Source organism: Talpa occidentalis, unplaced genomic scaffold (genome assembly GCF_014898055.3).
Source record: "Talpa occidentalis isolate TD23 unplaced genomic scaffold, MPIMG_talOcc4v2.1 talOcc4.3, whole genome shotgun sequence".
Classification (NCBI taxonomy): Eukaryota; Metazoa; Chordata; class Mammalia; order Eulipotyphla; family Talpidae; genus Talpa; species Talpa occidentalis.
In genome coordinates this window covers 29,241,063-29,260,748 of record NW_023603184.1, presented here as the reverse complement: position 1 = coordinate 29,260,748, position 19,686 = coordinate 29,241,063, and the positions used below count along the sequence as shown (strand labels likewise).

Below are 19,686 nucleotides of genomic sequence, written 5' to 3'. Positions count from 1 at the left end.
ATTGTACATATGATGTTCTAAAATTTTTAATTCTGTGATCTTACACCATATTTTTAAAAAAATTTGAAGAGTTCAATCAAAATCAAAATGAGTTGAGTGAAGTTAGCAGGTGAACTTATTTTATTTAGCAGGTAGGCCAGTTACTTTGTCCCATACCTGTAAGTTAGGTTTCAGAATTGTATAGTAGCATTTGAATTTTCACTTCAAAATATTAGTAGTTTTATGTTAATGGTTATTTCTTTAAAAACGATTGTGATCGTATATTTTACTTTCATGGTTAATTTTCTTTTCTGACTTACTAGTACTCCCTCACGTTTTGCTAAAGGAGTTGTTGACCACACCAAAATGAGCCTGCATGGTGCTAGTGGGGGACATGAACGATCAAGAGATAGACGAAGGTCAAGTGACAGATCACGAGATTCATCACATGAAAGAACAGAATCTCAACTCACTCCTTGTATTAGAAATGTTACTTCTCCAACACGACAACACCACATTGGTATGTAAAATCAACTAACCTTCCAGCTGTTTTTAAAAGCATGCATTTACCTTTTTAAAAGTAGTAATGACAATGAATCATGCTAATACTTTAGAATAAAAACTAACTTCTCTTTAATTGCTTCTATTATTGCTTTGATTGGTTCTTTCTGTAAAAAACAGCTTTTTAAATGCAAATTAAAGGTGAATTTTTTAGAGTCTAAGACAATCTTACAGAAGTTGAGAAGCCTTTAAAGCTATGATATGGGGGCCTCCCTGGTGGCGCAAGGGGTTAAGACGCAACCTATGAAGTTCACCGCAGCCGTTATAGCACAAGTTCGATCCCGGGCCAGAGAGGTGACCCACATGGCACAGCAGACCTCTCCTGATTCTCCTGCTGCTCCCCTCAGCAGTGTATTTCAGTCGATTTGCCTGTTCTGTTCTCTACTCTGTTGAATCCTCTCACCCCCCAAAAAACTCTGGCCTGTACCCCGGTTCTTGCATAGATAAATAAATCTTAAAAAAAAAAAAAAGCTGTGATATGTAGTTTTAGAAATCTTTGAAGTTGATTTTTTTTTTAAAAAGATGTATTTATTTATGCATACAAGAACTGGAGTGCAGGCCAGAGGTGTGGGAGGTGAGAGGAATCACCAAACAGAGTGGAGAGCAGAATAAGCAGATCTGCTGAAATACACTGCTTAGGGGAGCAGTGGGCTAGACAGGAGAGGTCTGCTGCGTCTTGTGGGTTAGCTCCCTGGCCTGGGATCACACTCATGCTGCAGTGACTGCGATGGCTTCATAGTGCTGCGCCTTAACCCCTTGTGCCACCAGGGAGACCCTAAAATTGATTTTTATATTATGAGATATACAGTAGTGGTTTGTTTTAAAGTAGTTCATAGTAAATTATTGATTAGAATCCTTGGTTAATCATGCTAACAAAGTGAAAGCTAGAATAAACTATCATGGAGTTACTCATTTTGATTTCTGACTATATTTCAAATTTAATAGTAAAAATAGAAAATGAAAGGAGAGATGTGAAGTGTTTAGCTTTCTTGGCAATTAACTTAGAATTTTTTCTCTCCTACTCATTAGTATAAATTAACATTATCTCAGGTAAATACATTGTGTGATTATAAAGCAGCAGACTGAAGCTAAAGTATGTAAGCAGTATGAATTTGTTGATTTTCATTTTTCCCTAGACCTCAGCATCAGTTGAGGTAGTTTCTACTTTAGTATCTATTATAAATAGATATCATTTATATTAGGGTGTAATTATGCATAGAAGTTGTGAAAATCTAAATAGGTTTTTAAAGTAGACTAGTACTGATAAGCCAAAAAACAACGAATATATGAGTTGACAGTTTGTCATATGCAAAGTCAGTATCTGGGAAGAGAATAGGAGTATATAATAAATTATTTTATCAAATTGTGATTTTGGAATGCTATCAGCTTTGTGGAAACAGACAATAAAAGGGAAGTGTCAGAGTATCTCTGGAGATACAGCAAACCTAATTATAAAACTGTACAGTGTGTTCTGAGTAGTCTGAGTCATGGAGGAATTTGGCAAAAGCTGATGAAACAGAGTCACCTTTAAAGTTTAGTGATCTGTTTTCTAAAGGAAACTTATTGCAGAATCAGTTTTTGTATCCATTTGTAAAATATTGAAACATTTAAAGAAATTATGAACTTTTACAATATTTTTACTTATTAAAATTTAGTAATTATCAGCTCCTATAAAATTTGTAGCAGTGCTTTTATTCAACAAAAGTGAGAATAAAAAGAAAGCAGCATGTTATCAGTTACTAAATCTAACTTTATTTGGTACATACTAAGTCATTTGAAAAATAAATACTTCTTGCTAACCTATTCTTGGTGAATTTTTATTTCCTTCCTTTGGGACCTTCCTTTTATGAGATAATTGCAGGTCTGATAATGACCATACTATCATAGTGAGGTTAACAAAGTTTTACTTTGTGTTCTCAGAATAATATTAATACTGTTAGTATTTAACATAGTTAAAATTTATATTAGTAGTCTTTCATTAACTTGCTGTGCTTATTAGCTTGTGACCATATTCTATTCCACAGGTTTCTATTTACTTTTAAGTGGAGTAATAACGTAAAATTTGACTTAGTTTTGATCGTAGTTTGGGTCAACATTTGTCAGATATGCTTGAAATTTGCTAAGATTAATTATTTTAGAAAACCGTTGATATTTTAAGTTTTATTCCTGGTAAGTAAATATTTGTTATGTTCTGTAAAAATGTTGTTTGAAATAATAAAGCAGAAATACTGTGATTTAAAACTTTTTTAATCAAATGTTTTTGAAAGCTATATGTGAATCTTGAATTTTAAAGGGTAATTTAATAATTGTTACATTCTTATTTCAGAACGAGAAAAAGATCATAGTTCCTCTCGTCCAAGCAGTCCTCGTCCTCAAAAAGTATCTCCAAATGGTTCCAGTAGCAGTGCTGGGAACAGCAGCAGAAACAGTAGTCAGTCAAGTTCAGATGGTAGTTGTAAGACTTCTGGGGAGATGGTGTTTGTATATGAAAATGCAAAAGAAGGATCTCGGAATGTAAGAACATCAGAACGAGTCACATTAATAGTGGATAACACTAGATTTGTTGTAGATCCATCCATTTTTACTGCACAACCAAATACAATGTTGGGAAGGTTTGTATTATTGCAATTCTTGGTATTTAATATAGAGCACTTTCACATTTAGTTTGTTTTACAATAATTCTCTGTTGAAATATAGTGTTCCTATTATACAGATGAAAGAACTTAGCTTTGGATGTTAAACAACTTGCTTTACTACAACTAGAAAGTGATATAGCCAAGTCTGAATTTGCTTTTACTGCTAAGTATTTGTAGTACCAGTAGGAATAGAAAATACATTAGTTAATGAAGATGGAACACTAAAAGATCTCTACATATTGAAATTAAAGATTATATCTAACAAGGTAAATTTTACAGTAATACTGTTTGCCTCACTTGGGGCTCCCAAATTCAACAACCAAATACATTAGGTATCAGCAGAAAGAAAACTGAACAATTGGTTAGCTGAAAAGGCAAAGTTGTCAATTTCATGTAGATACTTAAGAAAAGGAATGCTGTTAGTAGAATGAAAGTAGTAGTAGAATTAAGGAGAGATAATAGTCATCTTCTAAACTACACTGGTCCAAAGTAACAGGTTAATAATACAGTTTGTAGTTAGGTGAACTGCAATGTAAGAAGGCTATAGACAATATTTACTTGATTTTCAACATGTCTGAAACTAAGATCAAATACCTTTTAATTGTCAAAGCAATGTCTTTTTATATATAAAATGAAGGTGAATATTAGATGAAATAGTTTATATGAAGAAAAAATTTATGTTTTCTAGGTTACATGAATTTTTAGTCATAGGGCAAGATTATTGATGGAAGAGCTATTGGGGATGACTTGACACTGTTAGTACTTTATAGTTTTATCTAGATGTTTAAAGAAACACAGTAAAAAGTAGGTATTTAAAATTTTGCTGTAGCTCTTATGTTATATTTTGTATAAACAAAAGTCCCGAATTGTGTGTGTGTGTGTGTGTGTGTGTGTGTGTGTGTGTGTGTGTGTGTGTGTCCCTGTTGATCTGGAAAGTATCGCTTTCTTCTTTCGTAAAAAGTTAAGAATTTGAGAAGATTGCATGACATTTGGTTCCTGACAACTGTCACTTTTGTTTTTGTTTTTCTTTTTTTAAATCAGTGAAGGCTTCTTTTCATGTCAGTTGACTAAAGCATATCTTTGGGGATAAAAATTAATATTCATGTGAATTGTGAAAAGCAGTTGGCATTCCTTTGGAAACTTTGAGAAAATCTTTGTTCTTTGTAGGTTTCCTGTGTTATAACAAAAGCGTCAATCATTTAAGTTGGGAGATTGCTGAATAGAATATTTAGATCATTTATATTTAGGAATGGTGGAATGACCAAATTAAGGGTTCAACTTCTTTTAATCACAATTTAAAATTTTTCCTGGGAGTAATGCACTAAATTATTTTTCATTTTGAATGACATTTTATAAATTGCCCCTTTTCTAAATCATTACTCTTAAAAGGCCAACAACATGACTTAAAAAATCCATTTGTGTTTTATTTATATAAAAATGAACATCAGAGTCTTTTATTCATTTATTTCAATGTTTGATTTTCTTTTTCATTCCTTTATACCACAGCATTTGATTGTTTTTTCAGTGTTTTGATGTATGTGTAAGAATATTGAGCAGTTTCCTACTTTCATAGTCAAGGTTGTGAAAAATAAAACAACCTGTCTACTATCTTATTTTTTTACTAGTATAGATTACTATATATGCTGCATTATAGCATAAACTTTGCAATGAAGATAGCAGTTTTAGGGAAAAGATATAGATATAACACGGTTTCTCTTTTTTTTTCCTTTCTGATAAGTTAGTGTAAAAATCACCTTTTTACCTAGATAATTGATTTTTCTGAGGAAAAGGAGTTGGAAACTTTTTAGCTTCTGAATTTTATCAGTTCATTTCATTGTAGGGAATTTATACCCTTTCATCACAAAGAAAGTATTTTTAATAGTCCACAGTAAATTTCTGAAAAAAATTCTTGAACTAATTTAATGATATAATTTGATACTTAAATTATAAATTTTTACTTTCTGTAAGTGAAATCAGTTTTCCTTTGATGGAAATATCCTATTAATATATTTCTTGATTATTTGTTTTTATAGGATGTTTGGATCTGGCAGAGAACATAACTTTACACGTCCTAATGAGAAGGGAGAATATGAGGTGGCAGAAGGAATTGGTTCCACTGTATTTCGAGCTATTCTGGTGAGTACTTGTTTCACATATGTATTGACATAATTATATCACACCTTCTTGGTAGGTACTTATATTGGACGCAGTTCTCTATTTTAATACTTCTGTGGGGAGGTATGCAAGATAAAGAAAATACCATTTTAATTCATCCTTATTTTAGTACATAAAGATAATATATACATAAATGAATTTTATGACCTTTGCAAAGATAGATATAGGTGTAATTCATCTCTTAGGTCTGCATTGGCAGTAACATTTCTGTAGTCACATTACACCCCACTCTTTAATTTTCCTAAATATAATTGATCATATTTTGCTACCTTAAAATGAATATGGCTACTTGAATTGTAATGTATTTTGGCAAATAATCAGCAATATAGACACTTAGAACATTTTAAGGTCATCCCTAAAATGTATTTGTTACTGTATTTGGGTAAGCCTTTTTATTTGAGATTTTATCTTTTGTATTGAGGAATATTTGAATCAGTATTGTAGAGTCTGTACTTGCAATTCAAATTAGTGATAAAGATTATAGTGTAGGACAGTTCATTCCACATCATGAAAATATAGTTTCCTCAAATGTTTTGGGGAGAGAGGGAAGGGAGGATCCTTACACATAAGACAGGAAAAGTAGTTGATCAAGCTGTTAGTATATAGACAAATATCAAAAGATGTCTTACTCCCATTAATGCATCAGCTTTAGTATTTGTTATATTACTGTGGCTCTGAACCTCAAGAAACTTGACTCAGGTTTTAATTTTTTGGAAGTACTTTTTCAGCTGCCCATACTTCCATATGATCCCCAATGGAGTTGACAAGAAAAAAATTTTTCTTTCTATTCACCTTTGAATCTTTTATATATATATATTTTATTTTTTTAATTTTATTATATATTTTAAATTTTTCACTTTTGCACAATGTATGCATTTTCATCTTGGTTGTAGTCCCCATACAATTCCCACCCCCTCTTGTTTTGATCCTACTCCTTCCACACCCCCCACAAGAAAAAATTTTATGACTCATCTATTGAGTAACTTATCTGTAGTTCTAGGCCTAACAGTTTATTTACTTAATTTTTTAAAAAAAGATTTATTTAAGAACTGGGGTACAGTCAGAGGCGCGGGAGGGTAAGAGAATTTACTAGAGATAGAGCAGGGAGCAGAACAGGCAGATGGACCAAAGACACTGCTGAGGGGAGCAGTGGGCAAGGCAGGAGAGGTCTGCCGTGCCATGTGGGTTTCTCCCTGGCTGGCCGGGAATCGAACTCATGCTGCAGAGGCTGTGGGACAGCTTCACAGTGCATGACTCAACCCGCTGCACCACCGGGGAGGCCCCTAACAGTTTTTTTTTTTTAAGTAGATTTTGAGGATAATTACTATTTATTGTTTGTAGTAATATAGGAAATGCCAAAGGATGGTGTTTGGAAGAAGAATATCTGTGCATTCTGTTGTATATTTTTTTTAGCGCCTGCACGTGCCTTTGAATTTTTTGGTTTATGTTTTACTAAAATCCTTAAAATTTTTAAGTTTTCTATAGGTGTTCCTTAAGGTAACTTAAAATATGTCACTCAACTTCTTTTTAAAAAAAAGTTTTAAACATTTTAGTTATGTAGAAAAATAACTTTAGAGGGGAATACATATGAATTAGCATGAAGAGAGAGAAGAAATTAAAAAGTTAATGGGGAAACCTGAATTCTAATTTTAACTCTGCTGTTAAGTAATTGTACGACTTGGTTAAGTCAGTGAAGCTACTTGTGCCTAAATTTTTCTTTTTGGTAAAACGAAAAGGTGGTTGGGTGAACAAAGGTCCCATCTAATTTAAAATTCCACAATTGAAAAATGTCAGAGCTCTACTATTACAAATGCTAGCAGCTCAGCCTTAATTATTGACTACCTCATGCTCCAGATGTTTTCTGCATTCTGTATTTTTTTTCCTCCAGGATTACTATAAGACAGGAATAATTCGTTGTCCTGATGGAATATCTATTCCTGAATTGAGAGAAGCATGTGACTATCTTTGTATCTCCTTTGAATATAGTACTATTAAATGTAGAGATCTCAGTAAGTATAATCTATGAGTTTTGTATGTGAATGGTTTGTAGAGTTATAGTTTCTTGGAAGAAAAAGCCTGAAATAGTGCTGCTTACCTAGACTTCAAATATTTTCTTGAATCATAATGCATTTTAGTTACTGTGAAGATTATTTATGGAAGACTACAGAGATGTTCAAAAACAACTTGTGCACATTTTTTTTTTACTTTAATAACTGCAACATTTTTTATTTTTATTTTGATAAACCCTCCCAGATTTCCTCCTTAGGTATGATCTTTATCATTGGTTGCAGTCCATACATCTCTAGTTTAGAAGCTCTGGTTTTGGTCAAATGTGGTATTAGCTTCATTCCTCATATCACATCAGCATCAATTATAAATAAAAAAATGTATAAATTTTTTGTTTTTTATCGTGTAATTTTCAAAAATAATACTTGGTATTAAAGATCTTGAAGTGAATATCTAGCTATCATTTTGTGCAAAAGGTTAAGTGACTTCATCTAACAACTTCCAAACAGTCTCCAAATAGGGTCTAGAACTTTGGAATCTTAACTCTTTGGTTGATATCCTCCTCTTAACCACTTCCCAGCACTGTTTTGCCAAACCTGAAAAAAAAAAAGGTAATTATACACAGAAAAGCAAAAATAGCATATAAGAATTAAGTGTTGTTTTGGACTATTAAATGGTTGGAGAAGTTCAGAAGGGAGAGGTAATGTGAGCTAGAGAATGAATAGAAATGATTTAGAAAGAGTAGAGTAGTGAAGTCATTCTAACAAGCTGAGGTATTTGGAGTAAAGATGCAAAAGATATACTTTGAAAATAACTTAGTTGGAGTTGAGACTTTGTACCATGACCAAGAGGAAATGGGAATAAGTACGTGGACCAGATTATGATTGGTCTTTAATCAAAACTAATATTTCTACATTTTATCCTAATGTAGTGGGGAGCCATTTTAAGTTTCTGACACATGAAACTTAGCCCCAGGTATACCTTAGCCGCAGGTATACTATTAATTTTATTTCATTACCTAAGTTTAACACTAGCTTGGCAGAATTGTATCTTCTCAAAGATTGGTGTGTTAGAAACTGAATGGGAAATATTACTAAAATTTAAAGGCACCTAGTATGTACTTAAATATGGCTATCCATCAGACTTAGTTATGACTTACCTCCTTGAAAATGAGTGGCCTTAGTAAGTCTGTCCTTAAGTACCCAGTTTATTTTTGCTGAGCATTCTTAAAGTCCCCATAAAATATCAAGGCAAAACAAAAGAAGTGGATGGTCTATCTCTGAATCCACTTTTCTCTAAATGGTATTTAAAATTTTAAATTCAAATAGTTGGACACCTGGAGCAAACAAAAGAATATTTGAAAGAAGTCGCTATTTTTTTTATATCTTAAATATTTCTTTAGTTAAAACCTTGAACATTAATTATTATAATTGTAGATCCTTCAAGTTTTTTTTTAATTCATGGGATCATGAATTAGTTTAACTTCATGTAATTTATATGTTGAATTTTGATGACTGTCAGATTAAAAAAATACTAGTTTCTTAATGATGATATGGATTTTAGTTTAGCAATCCTTTGAACATAGTTTACCTTGTCATCACTGTTAAGTATCATTTATTTATTATGGAATTCAAGGTAAGATTTATTATGTAAAATACACGTAAATATTGTTCTCTTAGGCTTTTGATTTTTTTTTTTTTTTGGAAGCATTTTTTTTTTTTAAGATTTATTTATTTATACAAGCACGGGGTACGGTCAGAAGCGCGGGAGGGTGAGAGAACTCACCACAGCCAGAGCACAGAGCAGAGCAGGCAGAAGGACCAAAGTACACTGCTGAGGGGAGCAGCGGGCGGCAGGAGAGGTCTATGCGCCATGTGGGACCCTCCTCCGGTGGCCGGGGAGCAGCTGAGTATCGAACCAGCGCTGCAGAGGCTGCGGGCAGCTTCGGAACCCAGCGCTCAACCACTGCGCCACCCGGGAGGCCCCTAGGCTTTTGCTTTTAAACAATACTTTTGTTTGTGGATTATTTATGTGTTACTAAATATTTGAAATTCTCATAGACTTTATTAAAACTATAGAATTGGAAGAGATTGAACTGGTCTTGTAAAAATATGAAAGGATACATAAGTGTAGATTTAAATCTAACGATGAATATTTTTCTACAAATATTATTTTATTTAGTATTAGAATGGCATTTTATACTACAGTTTCTTAAGTTTGTCTCTTAACTTTGAAAGGAACTATACAAGTAATACATGATTAGAGTAGAGAGTAATTCTGTGTTTTTTGGCAAGTTACTTAAAACCTGTTTTAGTGCCTTCATCTTTAAAATGAAGACAGTATCACTCATCTCTAGTGAGTGGTTGTAGTGCTGGTTAAATATAGTGCTTGACACATGGTATTAAATAAAGATTTGCTTTAAGAAGTTAACAAAATTACAGAATAAAGATAAATTACAAGAGAAAATGATCATAGTGTACATGCTATTTTGAGCTGTTCATTGAAATTCTTTGAGGTTACTTTTTTAGAAGAATTAGCGTTTTTACTATACCAACTCCTCCAAATGCTACATCTTTAGGCTTATTCACGTTTCTTTTATGTTTTCATTTTTTTCTGTCCTAGTCTGGTTAAGTTTATTCTTTGACATTTTGTTGTTGTTCTGTATAGAATATGTTTAAATTTTCTGTTAATACATAAGAAAATTAGTGAATTTTGTACATTTGTACTTAGCTACCTAGCAATTTTTTTTCTATTAGTTTTTTAGATGGTTCTCATATATTTTTAGTGGATATTTGACTATTGTAAATATGTTTTAGATCTTATTTATTATTGAATTTACTAGAATATTTTGAATGATATTAATTTTAGTGGTAATTCTGTCATCTGTCTTTAAAAGCACTTCCTTTAGTGACATACTTTTGTCTCGCCATTCCAATAAATCTGCCTGTTTTGTTATAAAGAAAAAAAATAGGGCCGCCCTGGTGACCTAGGGGTTAAGTCTCAGTGCTACAACTGCAGTGGCCCACCACCACAGCCTGAGTTCAAGTCCCAGCTAGGGAGCTAAACCACATGGCACAGCAGACCTCTCCTGTCTCGCCTTTTGCCCCCTTTAGCAGTGTATTTCAGTAGTCTGTTCTGCTCCCCACTTTGTCTCTAGTGAATCCTCCTGGCCTCCCGCCCCCACATCACTGGCCTACTCCTCAGTTCTTCTATGCAAAAATAATTTTTTTTTAAAAAAAGTATTTCCTTTTAGATTTAAGTTACCCATTTATTCTTGATTGTCACTTCTGTTGGCTTTTTCATACCCTTCTTCTAGGTCTTCTGCTTATTGTTCTCTCATTTGCTCCCTAATCCTTCATCCCTTGATGCATTCATTCCCTGCTTATGCTGTCTTAGCTACCTTTTGTCTTGCAGAATCTATTCACTTATTCTAAGTGATGGTAGTCTCTACTGTAGCTTCAGAAATTACCAAACACTGTGGATTTTTAACTTTTTACCCTTAATTCCTAAGTACCATCTTTATAGTTTTAGTTTATCATTTTACTTGCAATTTCTTTTTTTTTCCTCTTTGTTATCAGACTTTTTATGAATTCCATGCAACTTGATGTCTTGATGAATAAGACATTGTCCCTACCTTTATGGAGTTCACAGTCTAGTGGGAAAGACAGATATTAAAAGAAGTAATTAAAAGCTATGAAAGATGCAGTGAAGAAATGAGATGTTATGAGAAGTCTTTGATAAAGGGGCTGTGGAAAATTATTATCTGTGTTAGGTAGAGATATGACTGCGAGCTAAAGGAATGGCAAAGACTAAGAAGTTGATTAGACCAGGCAGCAAAAGTGGTTATTTGCAGAAACTCTTAAGTTGGAACGAATGTGATTTACTTATGGAACTGAAAGAAGGGAGGTGTGGTTAGAATAGAAGGAAATAGTGGTGAATAGTAAGGTATAAGTTGGGAGAAGTAGGGAAAAAACAAAATTTATTAATTTTCAGTGACTGTCCATTCTGTATTGAGCACTATTCAAAGTTCTGGGTTGTAGCATGAACAAATATCCTGTTCCAATGAATTTACTCTTTTAGAGGGAAAGACAGACAATAAGTAAGGTAAACAAACAACATAGGATATGTTAGAGCTAAGAAGGGAAAAAAGGGAAGTAAGGGACCTAGAGTAGTGAGAGAAGCCTTCATTGGAGAGGAAGATCCTTCCAAGCAGAGATTAAGCATGACTACAGTTGTTGAAACAGCTTGCCTAACATGTTTATGAGCAGAAAAGATGCTAGAATAGAGAGTGTCACTAGTTAGAGATGAGATCACGAGGGGAACTGGGGTCACATAGGACCTTTTTCTTTTGACTTTTCCCCTGAGAGAGGACTCCATTGGAGGGTTTTGAACAGAGTGGTCATATGATATTTACTATTTCATGGGGATTCTGTTCACATAGAATTCAGTATAGAGTTGTATAGTACTATAGGCCTGATCTGACTTAAGCTTTAAACAATTCATTCTTGACTCTTGTGTTAGAAATGGACTGGAAGGGGAATTAAGGTTAGAAACAGGTAATAAGGAAGATGTTGCCATAATTCACATAAAAGATGGTAATGGCTTAAATCAGGGTGGAATCAGTGATAAGTGGTCAGATTCTGGCTTTATTGGATGGTAGATAAGTTGGTATTTGCTTAATACCTGAATCTGGGGTGGGAAAGAGAAGAGAACTTTAGTTAGCTGGAAGTATAGAGTTGCATTAATTGACGTGATGGGGGAGACTTCATGGGGAGCTGAAATTTAGAAGCTTGATTTTGGATATGTAATGTTTGAAATTCCATTTTGGCATCAAGTAGAAATGTTGAGTGGAACATTGGGTATACATATCTAAAGTTCAGGAAAGAAATGTGACGTGTGTGTGTGAGAGAGAGAGAAAGAGAATCAATCTATGAATAATATTTAAAGAAAAAATATTTATTTTTTAAAATAATATTTTATATAATTATTACATAATTTTTCATCTTTGCACAATGTATGCATTTTCATTATGGTTATATTCCCCATACAATTGCACCCCCTCCTTATTTTGACTCTATTCCTCCCCCCCACCTCCCCACCCCCGTTAGAGTGTCTCTGGTTTATAGTTGCTTGTTGATTTTGATTTTGTATTGATTAGTCTTTTTTCCTGGTCTCTTATTTAAGTTTTCTAAATTCCTGCTATGAGTGAGACCATCCGGTATTAAGAAAAAATATTTTAAAGGACTGTACACACTCATCTAAAACCTCCTTTTTAAAAAAAAAAAAAAAAAGATTTATTTTTATACAAGAGCTGGGGTATAGGCCAGAGGTGTGGGAGAGTGAGAGGATTTACCAGAGACAGAGCAGGGAGCAGAACAGCCAGAAGGATGGAAATACACTGCTGAGGGGAGCAGCGGGCGCAACAGGAGAGGTCTGCTGCACCATATGGGATTCTTGTTGGCCGGCTGGGATAGAACCAGCACTGCAGAGGCTGATGGACAGCTTCACAGCGCTGTACTCAACCCGCTTCACCACCGGAGAGGCCTTAAAACCTCCTTTTTTCATATAACAGAACTTTACAGACTAAGTTGAGGATGTGGGATTTTTTTTTTTTTAGCATAGTATAAGCCATGAAAAGTTTAAGCCGGAGGAAATAAGTAATTAGATTTGGCTGTTGTGGGGAAAATGAATTATAGAGGCACAAAAACAAATGCTAGGGGAATATAATTAGAAAGTATTGTAGTAGTTTGGGTGAGATTTAATTACACAATAGTGGGGGCAATGAGGATGGAGCATTTCTGGTTATTGCATTTTTTAACAAGACATTCCAAGTTTATTGGCATAAACTATAATCATTTTTATTCTACGAGTCAAAAATTCAGACAGGGTACAACATGAGTGGCTTTTGTCTGCTTTGCAATGTCTAAGGTCTCATGAAGAATTGAAAGGTTCAGGTGACTGAAGACTCAAAGTTTCATCACTCACTATCTGCTGTCTAGATTTGGTGACTCAAAAGGCTGGATTCAACATGGACAGTCAAACAGAGTACCTGTTTGTACAGTCAAACAGAGTACCATGTGGCCCAAGCCACATGAAGAAGTACACGTGACTTCTTCATGTGGCTTGGGCTTCTTCAAGTCTGGAAGTTGGTTTCAAAGAGGAAGCATTTGTAGAGCAAGCATTCCTTAATACCAATGCACAAGGTTTTTCCTGACTTAGCCTCCCAAATCATGAATCTCTGTCATAATTCTGGAAATCTGGTTACAAGCAAGTTAGGATGAGCACTCAAGATAAAAGGGGATGGGAATTAGACTGCGCCTCTTGGGAGGAGATGTGGAAGTCACATTACAGAGAAGCATGTGACTTAAAAATTTTTGTAGCTATCTTTGGGAAAAAAGCATCTTTCACAGAAGGAAATGACTTGTTTAAGATCTGTTTAAGATAAGACCTTGATAGGAATTGGGGAATGATTGAATTAGGAGATGTAGGAGAAAATCAAGGATTCATTAATATATTCAACAAATGTTTAAGTGCCCGTTACTCTTCTAGGATGGTGGTTCTGAGAACTTGAGTGAATGGTGATGTCCTTTTCAGATTGGGAAATACAGCAGAGAGACAGAGATGATTAAGTACAATTTTGGATTTATTGAGTGTGAGGTGGCAGTCAAATAGAGATTTACAGAAGGTAGTTTAGTATAATAATTTAGTATAATAGAAGGCAAATTTAAGTACAATGAATTTGGAAACTGTCAGCTTAAGAGATGAATTTCAAATAGTCCTGAGAAATACCAATATTTACTAGGTAGAAGAGAATTGGCAAAGGTGACTGAAGTAGAATATTTAGAGAGGTGAAAGAAAAAACAAGGATAATGGTATCAGAGATACTGGTAAGAAGTGATGATGAACATTTTTTCATGTGCCTGTGTGCCATCTGTACCTCTTTGGAGAAATGTCTGTCTAGCTACTTTGCCTATTTTTTGATTGGGTTATTTTCTTGTTGAGTAGTATGAGTTCTTTATAGATCTTAGATATTAATGCTGCTTGATGTGTGATGTGCAAATATTTTTCCCATTCAGTGTGGTGTTTTTTCATTTTAATAATAATTTTTATCAGTGTGCAGAAGCCTTTAGTTTGATGTAGTTACATTTGTTCACTTTTGCTTTTGTTTCCCTTGCGGTTGGAGTTGAGGTTCCAAAGACATCCTGAAGTCAATTTTGCAGGGTATTTTGCCTGTGTTTTCTTATTAAGTATTTTATGGTTTTACATCTCTAAGTCGTCGTCTTTTTTTTTTTTTTTTTTTTTTAATTTATTTATTTATACAAGCACTGGGTACAGTCAGAAGAGTGGGAGGGTGAGAGAATTCACCGGAGCCAGAGCAGGGAGCAGAACAGGCAGAAGGACTGAAGTACACTGCTGTGGGGAGCAGTGGGCGCGGCAGGAGAGGTCTGCGCACCATGTGGGACCCTCGCTGGTGGTCGGGGATCGAACCGGTGCTGCAGAGGCTGCGGGCAGCTTCGCAGCCCAGCGCTCAACCGCTGCGCCACCGGGGAGGCCCTACTTCTCTAAGTAATCCATTTTTTAAATTTTTTTGCAGTGTGCAAGTCAGTGATCTAGTTTCATTTTTCTACAAATGGCTGTCTAGTTTCCCCAGCATTGTTTGTTAAAGTGACTTTCCTTTCACCACTGTATACTTTTGGTTCCTTTGGCATAGATTAACTATTCATGTAAGTGTGGGTTTATTTCTGGGCTCTCTCTCTATTCCATTGGTCTTTGTGTCTTTTTATTCCAAGACCATATTGTTTTTATTACTAATAGTTTTGACATCTGGGAGTGTGGTCTTGTTTGTCAGAATTGCTTTGGCTATATGGGCTTTTTCGTGGTTTCATATAAGTTTTTTTTTTTTTTTTTTTAAAGATTTATTTATTTATTTATTTATACAAGCACTGGGTACAGTCAGAAGCGCGGGAGGGTGAGAGGATTCACCAGAGCCAGAGCGGGTAGCAGAGCAGGCAGAAGGACCGAAGTACACTGCTGAGGGGAGCAGCGGGCGGCAGGAGAGGTCTGCACGCCATGTGGGACCCTCCTCCGGTGGCCGGGGAGCAGCTGGGGATCGAACCGGCGTTGCAGAGGCTGCGGGCAGCTTCGCAACCCAGCGCTCAACCGCTGCGCCACCGGGGAGGCCCTCATATAAGTTTTAATAATGTTTGTTCTATGAGAATGTCATTGAAACTTTGATAGCGATTGCACTGAATCTGTATTTTGCTTTGGATAAGATGGCCATTTTAACAATTCATGAGCAGGGACTGTCTTTACATTTCTTTGTGTCTTTTTTTTTTTTTTTAAAGATTTATTTATTCATGCATACAAGAACTGGGGTACAGGCCAGAGGTGTGGGGGTGAGATGATTCACCAGAGAGAGAGTGGGGAGCAGAACAGGCAGACTGACTGAAATACACTGCTGAGGGGAGCAGCAGGCGAGTCAGGAGAGGTCTGCTGAGCCATGTGGGTCACCTCCCTGGCCAGGGATTGAACTTGTGCTGCAGTGGCTGTGGATAGCTTCCTAGTGATGCATATCCCCTTTCGCCACCAGGGAGGCCCTGTGTCTTCTATTTCTTAAAGACTGAACTGAACTGGTTTTTGTGCATTGATTTTGTAGCCTGTTACTTTACTGATTTTTTCAAATATTTTTTAGTGTAGTCTTTTTTTTTTTTTTTTTTTTTTTGGTGGGACCCTGGCTGGCGGCCCGGGAACGAACCGGCGCTGCAGAGGCAGAGGCTGTGGGCAGCCTCGCAGCCCAGTGCTCAACCGCTGAGCCATCAGGGGAGGCTTTTTTAGTGTAGTCTTTAAGGTTTTCTGTGTGTATTATCATGTCATCTGCAAATAGTGATAATTTTTTTCAGTTTGGGGGATGTGAGGATGTTGGCGTAAAGGAACCATGGTACACTGTTGGTGGGAATGTGGACCGGTCTACTCCCTATGGAAAATGATAGAGGTTTCTCAAAATACTAAAATAGATCTACCACATGACTCAGCAGTTTCACTTACAGGTATCTATCTGAGGAAAGCAAAAGCCTAATTCAAAGGAAGGTATGCATTCATGTGTTTATTGTAGTACTTTTTACAATAGCCAATCTATGGAAGCAGTCTTTTTTTTTTTAAAGATTTATTTATACAAGAACCAGGGTACAGGCCAGAGGTGCGGGAGGGTGAGAGGATTCACCAGAGACTGAGCAGGGAACAGAACGGGCAGACTGACAAAATACACTGCTGAGGGGAGCAGTGCGCGAGACAGGAGAGGTCTGCTGCACCATGTGGGATTCTCGCTGGCCGGCCAGGATTGAACCCGCACTGTAGAAGCTGCGGACAGCTTCACAGTGCGGCGCTCAACTACCTGCGCCACCAGGGAGGCCCTATGGAAGCAGTCTTAAGTGCCCAGCAACAGATGAATGGTTTAAGATACATGTGTGTGTGCGAGTGTGTGTGTGAAGGTAAGAGAATATAAGTATACACACACACACATCTATACACACACACAGTGGAATACTACTCAGATATAAAAAGAAAACTATGAAATCTTGCCACTTGTGACATCATGGATGGAACTGGAGGGCATAATGCTAAGTAAAATAAGTCAGAAGGAGAAAGACAAATATTGGATGATTTCACTCATGTGGAATATAAAGAAACAAAACTAAACCGAACAGACAAAACTAAACCAAAACAAACCCTAGAAATATGACCACAGAATTTAGACTAGGAGGAGGGGGGTGACAGCAGCAAAGGGAGAAAGGATCCCAGTGGACTTCACTAAAGAACTGTGAGTGGTGCTATGGTAGTGGGTATGGAAACAGATCCAAGGCGTTGTGAACAAATACCTTAGAATCATACATAGTGCTGTAAACCATGTTACCTTAACAAGTTAAAATACAGTACCAAAGGGGGAAAGATTCAGCTGAAAAAGGAGATACCATCAGGATCAAAAGTTGCTCATTGTCCTTGCTAAAGGTCATTTGGATACCACAGCAAGAGCATGGACTCCAGATTGGAATTGGTTTAGAAGTTAGGGGAAAGTGAGTATATTGATAACATCTAGGGGTTTGTAGAGGGAACTAACAATTATTTGGGGAAATTGCCAGTCTGTAGAAAGAGATTACTAAATGATGATTAAAGATTATTATTTAATCATTTATGTTATGTTTTATGTAATTAGTATTACAGGCAGGAGAGGGAACTTTTGGGAGACTAGATTTTGATCATCCTTGTAGTTCCTGATATCTTTGTCTTAAGTAGGATATTAGCCATTGCCATTGAAATTGGAATAAAAGGAAAAAAGGTCAATGGAGTTTTGTTTGTGGCTTTATACTTGGGAGGTTGAAGTTGTATACTTAGGAGGGTAAAGAGAAGTATATCTTTATATATATCTTTTCCCCCCACCTCTCAATTCTCATGATAGGTCTATTGTTTAGTTCCTGTTCCATACTTTATTTCACTTTTAGCATTCCCTATCCAAAAGCTAGTTGACCCATCTCACCTCATCCCTCTCACTACACTGAAGTTTTTGTTTGTTTGTTTGTTTTAATTAATTTATTTATTTATACAAGTACTGGGTACAGTCAGAAGCGCGGAGGGTGAGAGAATTCACCAGAGCGGGGAACAGAACAGGCAGACTGATGAAGTACACTGCTGAGGGGAGCAGCGGGAGCGACAGGAGAGGTCTGTCGCTGGGGTTTGCGGCCCAGTGCTCAACCGCTGCGCCACTAGGGGAGGGCCTACACTGAAGTGTTAATGCTGTTTGTGAACATTTTTCTGAGAAAGAAAATGTGGGAAATGGAATATGGTAGCTGTTGAACAGTATTCTTAAAATGTGCTTTGGTGTAATTCCATGTATTGATTGAAGACAACTTGTACAATAAAAAATACCCTGGGCTAAGCAGGGGGGATGTTTTATTCTGAATCTGCCAAGTAATTTTGTAACTTTATGCAAATTATTTCATGATGTGTAAGGAGGGGAGGGGTAGTGTTAAATGGCTTTTTACTTGTCCCATCTTGCTTTAAGATTCTACAATTCCATGCAAACTCTTCATAGGAAAAGTTTTGATAACGAAAGTATAAACAAGAATACTGTCTCTAGTAGTCTCAAATAGGGGCTGAGTTAATTCAGCATTTTGTTTCTGTGTTGCTTCTGCTCCTCTTATTAGTCATCCAAAAACATCAAGATGTTTTTGTGGGTTTCATTTCAGGTGCCCTAATGCATGAGTTATCAAATGATGGTGCTCGTAGACAGTTTGAATTTTATCTGGAAGAAATGATCCTGCCTCTTATGGTAGCTAGTGCCCAGAGTGGGGAACGAGAATGCCACATAGTGGTGCTTACAGACGATGATGTGGTTGATTGGGATGAAGAGTATCCACCGCAGATGGGAGAAGAGTATTCACAGAGTAAGTATTGTGGCATGTTTTCTCTTTCTTAAGTCATCACAGATTCTCTTACACCAAGCAAAGCACGGTTTTTATTTAGTACATTGAACTCTTACCTTACCAGGAGTTAGCAAACTGTTGCCTGTGGGCCAAATCCAGCCCATTGCCTGTTTTCATAAATAAAGTTTTATGTATTGTCTATGATTGCTTTTATGCTACAGTGGCACAGTTGAGTAGTTTGCAACAAAGACCGCATGGCTCGCAAAGCCCAAAGTACTATTTGGCCGCTGATAGAAAAAGTGTGCCCACCTGTCATGCACAGAAATGGTTTGCTCTTTGTTGAATATATGGATCTTGATAGCTGTTTTCTTTGACTTTAGAACCATCCTAGAGAAGTAGAACCTGAAGTAGATTATGAAAAACAGATTTTTTTTTTTTATATGGCATTAAATCATTGATTTTAAGGGTGACTTTTAAGTTTGGAGGTGTTTCTTTTTAATATCACATGGTCCTGGAGAAACAGTGACCTGTAGGTATTTCTGATCAAAACAGTTTATCTTGGGCAGTAATGACTAATTTTTTTAAATTGTCCTTCAAAACATTTTCTGAATATCCTTTTGATGTTTTTGTTGGGAAATTTTTCTCATTGTTCTTGATGAACCCAGTATAATACTTATGACCACTTTTATAGATTGAGAAGAGTTATAAGAATGATTTCAAGAATCATGTAAAATAGCCTGATACCTTGTTCTGTACTTGTCTTTATTCACTTGATAAGAATTAGAATTTAAGTAAAAAATGTAAGATTATAGAAAATACCAAAACTCTTTAATTTCTGATTTTTCTGTTAGCCTTTCCTCAAATCATAACAAGGCACACTCCATGTAGTAGTCTTTTTGATTTATAATTTT

The 19,686-nt window shown here is 35.8% G+C and overlaps 1 protein-coding gene across 4 annotated transcripts in view; it reads left to right on the top strand.

Moving 5' to 3' along the window:
• BTBD10 (BTB domain containing 10) overlaps positions 1-19,686 on the top strand; it is a 68,372-nt gene that overhangs the window by 41,235 nt on the left and 7,451 nt on the right. For all 4 annotated transcript variants that reach the window (XM_054699386.1, XM_037522693.2, XM_037522694.2 and 1 more), the window contains 5 exons: positions 303-499; positions 2,867-3,152; positions 5,210-5,312; positions 7,240-7,360; positions 18,599-18,796. In XM_054699386.1, coding sequence (XP_054555361.1) covers positions 303-499; positions 2,867-3,152; positions 5,210-5,312; positions 7,240-7,360; positions 18,599-18,796 — 905 coding nt within the window. The remainder of the gene's footprint in view (positions 1-302; positions 500-2,866; positions 3,153-5,209; positions 5,313-7,239; positions 7,361-18,598; positions 18,797-19,686) is intronic.